Source organism: Phytophthora infestans, genomic scaffold (genome assembly GCF_000142945.1).
Source record: "Phytophthora infestans T30-4 supercont1.209 genomic scaffold, whole genome shotgun sequence".
NCBI classification, from domain to species: Eukaryota; Oomycota; class Peronosporomycetes; order Peronosporales; family Peronosporaceae; genus Phytophthora; species Phytophthora infestans.
The window spans coordinates 256428-260598 of record NW_003303550.1 but is presented as its reverse complement, the minus strand read 5'-3'; the positions used below and the strand labels follow the sequence as shown (position 1 = coordinate 260598).

Below are 4171 nucleotides of genomic sequence, written 5' to 3'. Positions count from 1 at the left end.
CTCGTGAAGAGTTCTTAGCCAGTGGTTTCCCTCCCCGTACCTCTGCAAAGGCCAGTTGAACGTCAAAGTAATCCATGAGCTTCAATAACACCGCCCCATTTCCGCCCCCAATGAGAGATGCTGCGGCGAAGTCTATGGTCACCCCTCCGCAGCAATTAACCGGCCGAATGCGCTGATAGCTGTTTGGCGAGCGCACAGGGAGTTGGCAGGTGCGAGGTCTTGAAGGCTCATACCGGTTTCTAGTGTTTTGTCGATAAGAGAGCAAATACGCGAATGATGTAATCTGAACTAGTGGATTGTATTGGTCCGCGGCATATTCTGTCATCCGTGCCTATATTATACGTCGGCACGGTGTCGGAAGCCTTTGAACCTACCCGTAGCAAATATTGCTGGTAGATTTAGTGACGAAGACAGATTCCACTGGCCAAAAGGCGAACATCGCTGTCATTCGCCTGTACTTAGATGTTGATAAAATTATGTGTCGGCACCTTAATATAATCCATCCATATTGAGCCAATATATTACATTAATGCACTTTTGAATCATTGAGGTTTACTCACTTTCGTCGATGTGATAGCAGCTAGGCATATATCTTCCCAAGCTGGAAAACATTTTCTGTCCTGAAACTGTCCTAAACATCCTACATTTTCATTTGATGTTACTAAGCGGTAGCGAGCGCCCGTAGCCTCCCGCGATATCCGTAGGTTGGTCCTGCGTCGAGCTCCATAGCGAGCCGCGCATTCATCAGGCCAGGCTGGACAAAATCTTTTTTTAGGGCAGAAAATAAAAAAAAAGAGGTTTACGACAAAGGTTCCGATGTTATTCTTTGTGTTAGTTCATTTAAAGCTCAAATTAAAAGCTTAAATCCCCATCAAGGTAAACTCTAAAACATAAACTAAGGGCATTGCTTGGTTGGTACAGATTTGGACAGAAAGATATGACGGACACAAATCAACGATACTTGAGGTTTTATGAAAGCTTGATCATACAGTATTTTAGACCAAAAAAATGGTGTCAGGGTCAAACTGGCTGGGGCCACAGAAAATTGAGTCCATTCCATTCTCGTGGAATGGAGGGTGTTGAGGAGGCGGCACTAGCGCGCTTTCGAGCATGGTGGCGTGGGGAACGAATATCAGCCCAAACTTCGTGTCAGAGGTTGGCGTCGAAGTGGCGGAGGATGAAGTGGTTGAAGCTGTCGCTCGAGACCAGCGAAACGCGCACAAACGCTTTAACGTCAAGGTGCTAGATGATATCAATGCGGGTGTAACCGTCACTGAAGCGGCTCGGCTACACGGTATTAAGTCACGCACTGCGGTGCATGGCTGGATACACCTTGAGGCTGCTATACGAGATGCGTGTAATCGTAAGCGAAGGTCCAAGTGCAGTGTTAATGGTCAAGGCAGAGTCAACTCGTTTCCTTATTGCGATGAACTCATACAATGGGTTAAGCAAATGCGTCGCGACGATTCTTCCTTGAAGACGTCCCACGTGTTGCTGTTCGTCAAAGAGAAGTACCTCGACTTCTTTAACGATTACTTGGAAAGAACAAGGAGGAGAGTCTAGGGCGATTAATTCGACGGCTCATTTATCAGCAGGGCTTCTCGCTCCGCCGCCTCACGAAGTCCATTCTCTCTACGGTAGATCTCGAAGCCGAACAGCGGGCGTTCGCGATCCAGGTGGGAACCAAGGTGAATGCTACGTACGCAAGGTCCTGTATCTTCAACTTCGATGAGACTGCGGCATACTACGATGCTACGCGTACTCGTATCATTAGTGAGCGTAGTGCTAAGAAAAGCGTCAAGATTAGAGGCCGTACGCGCTCTGAGCGAGCTAGTGCGTTGCTGATAGTGTCCGCTGAGGGTCAAAAGCTGCGGCCTGTCATCATGTTCACAGGGAAGCCTGTGGACGCGTCGAAGAAGAGAGGCGCGGTATTTCGAGCCAAGTAGTGACAGCGGTGCAGACGAATGCGTGGATGGACAGTCGAGTGTGGCTTGAAACTTTCGTCGAGGACTCGTGGGGATGTTACGTGAGTAGCACTCACCCCGGACCAATAGCCCTTCACGTTGACAATCTGAAGTGTCACGTGAACACGGAGAGGGAGAAGCGATTGGCAACTTGGTGCATGGAGTTGGTGCCACTGCCAAAAAGTACGTCGGTTCTCCAGCCCTTGGACGTCGAGGTGATGGGTCCTTTTAAGCAGAAGCTGCGAGCTATTACACTAGCGTTTGAGCTCGGCGCTATCGGACCTAGCGGTCTCCTGCCTCTACGTGAGTGTCTTCTGGCAATTGAGCGCATGTCGGCCCTTGAAAAGCGCAAGCGCCTAGTGGAACGTGTACCGCTGCGTGGGATGCAGTTAGTGAAGACACTTTAAAGAAGGCTTGGCTGAAAGCGGGTCTCTAAAATACTGAGCAAACAAGGCAGTCCAGATTGGGCGGGGGACGGCAGCATGTGCAGCCCTGACACCAAGGTCACCGCTAGGGTGATTAACTTTACCGTCGTGGGGGGAATTGGACCCTCGTCACTTGGATAAAAAGAGGGGTCAGTAACCGGTTGAGCCCTAGACTGACGATTTAATAGTGCTATACTTCAAATTAGGTTTTATCATTTGCTCAAAATGGCCTCCTCTTATTGGCTGAATATATTTTTTAGGTTGTTTTGTGTCCACACTTGCTTGCATACGTGTGACGGGGTCACACAGCACCTTGCGCTAGAGGAAGTTATCTTCCGAGAGTATACAAACTCTCAGTGAGCTGCAGTTCACAGGTCCCCTCTTTAATTAAAGAGAGCGAAGTGACCTAAATAAGGTAGATTGTAAACTGAGTATATTCATAGGTAGGTTAAGTTTGAGGTTAATACAAACTATCAGTTACCTATAGAAATGCAATGTCATTTAACCAATGGTTGGTTTTGAATGACCTTGGTACCTTGTACCAAATATCCCGGAGTATGACATGTCATACTCCTGAAGTGTGAAGTGTCACACTTCATGTAACCAGGGTACACTTAGTGCTACGTACCCCGTTACATCCTCCCCCACTTAGGTTCGGTTTACCGACCAATCAGAATGAAGAGATGTTCGTCACAAACTCTCATTCTAAAAGTCGAAAACCATCGACTCGGCCGCGCGAGCGCGGCGGAGGCTCACTTTACAGTTAGAGCCTCGAGCAGCAACCTGTGCGCTCTTCGTCAAGGTCGCCACTTCGACCGTTAACATGCCTCGTGCACTGCTAAGAGCGGTGCTAAGACACGCCTCCAGAGCTGCAGCCGGTAAGGCGCAGGCCAAGAGCACTAAGCCTCACGGCAAAGGCTCTGCACTTAAGGAGGCTACTCAGGTGGCCTCCGAGGCGATCGGTTCCTCGGGTGACGCGGCTGCGGACAAGCGCGCAAGCAGGCGCCGCAGTCCGTCGCCCTCGTCTTCAGACAATCGTCCGAACCCTCGGTTCGTAGAACGTGAGTTCAACTCGGGCAGTGAGGACGATTCCGAGTCCGAGAGCACTCATGATGCTCCTGCGGGCTCTGTGGGAGGGCACAGCCCAGTGCCCAGTGAGCACAAAGAAGACAGCGTGCAGTCGTCCGCTAGTGATCACGGTGATCACAGTCCCAGGACCTCTGTGCGCTCTGAGAGTCCGGCCGTTAAGGCTAAGGGCACTCCCAAAGCCGGTGGCGATGAGGAAGGGAGTCCTCGCAAACGTCTCTCGCTTGCCGAGGGTCTTGCGCGCGCTAAGGCCTCTAAAGCCGAAGGCGCCAAGCCCTCAAAGAAGCGTACCGCCTCTAAGTCTCCACTCCGCGAGGAGAAGGAGACTCGACGCTCCTATCAGAGTCTCTTCGGCTCCTCGGATGAAGAGGAGGAGAAGGAGGAAGAAGAGGAAGAGGAGGGCGCCATTGTTGAGCCCCGGGAGGTCTCGAATGACCTCGACCAGCAGCAGGAGGATTTCCAAGCTGCCCAGCGTGTGCGTGGGGGTTCGGTGGCGGCACCCGTCAGCCAGGGAGCTGCCATCAACTCAAGAGGGTATTGGCCTCCCGAGGAGAGCTCTGGGGCTGACCTCTTCTTAGAGCTTCTCGTCGCTCTTCGTGGCCTTGTGGGCGGCCACACTTCTAGGGGCATCTATGAACGAGCCCTTGTTCAGAAAGAACAGTTGTTCGTCGACAACGTGGAGGCTGCTCGGTGTGA

The 4171-nt window shown here is 51.3% G+C and overlaps 1 protein-coding gene across 1 annotated transcript; it reads left to right on the top strand.

Annotated features, from left to right (window-relative positions):
* Positions 1-1972: 1972 nt before the first annotated feature.
* Positions 1973-2400, top strand: PITG_20137 (uncharacterized protein; the record flags this gene model as incomplete). Its single annotated transcript, XM_002895271.1, has 3 exons — positions 1973-2083; positions 2129-2332; positions 2374-2400. 3 exons carry the CDS (start codon positions 1973-1975, stop codon positions 2398-2400), a joined length of 342 nt encoding a protein of 113 aa, XP_002895317.1.
* Between the last annotated feature and the right edge of the window lie 1771 nt (positions 2401-4171).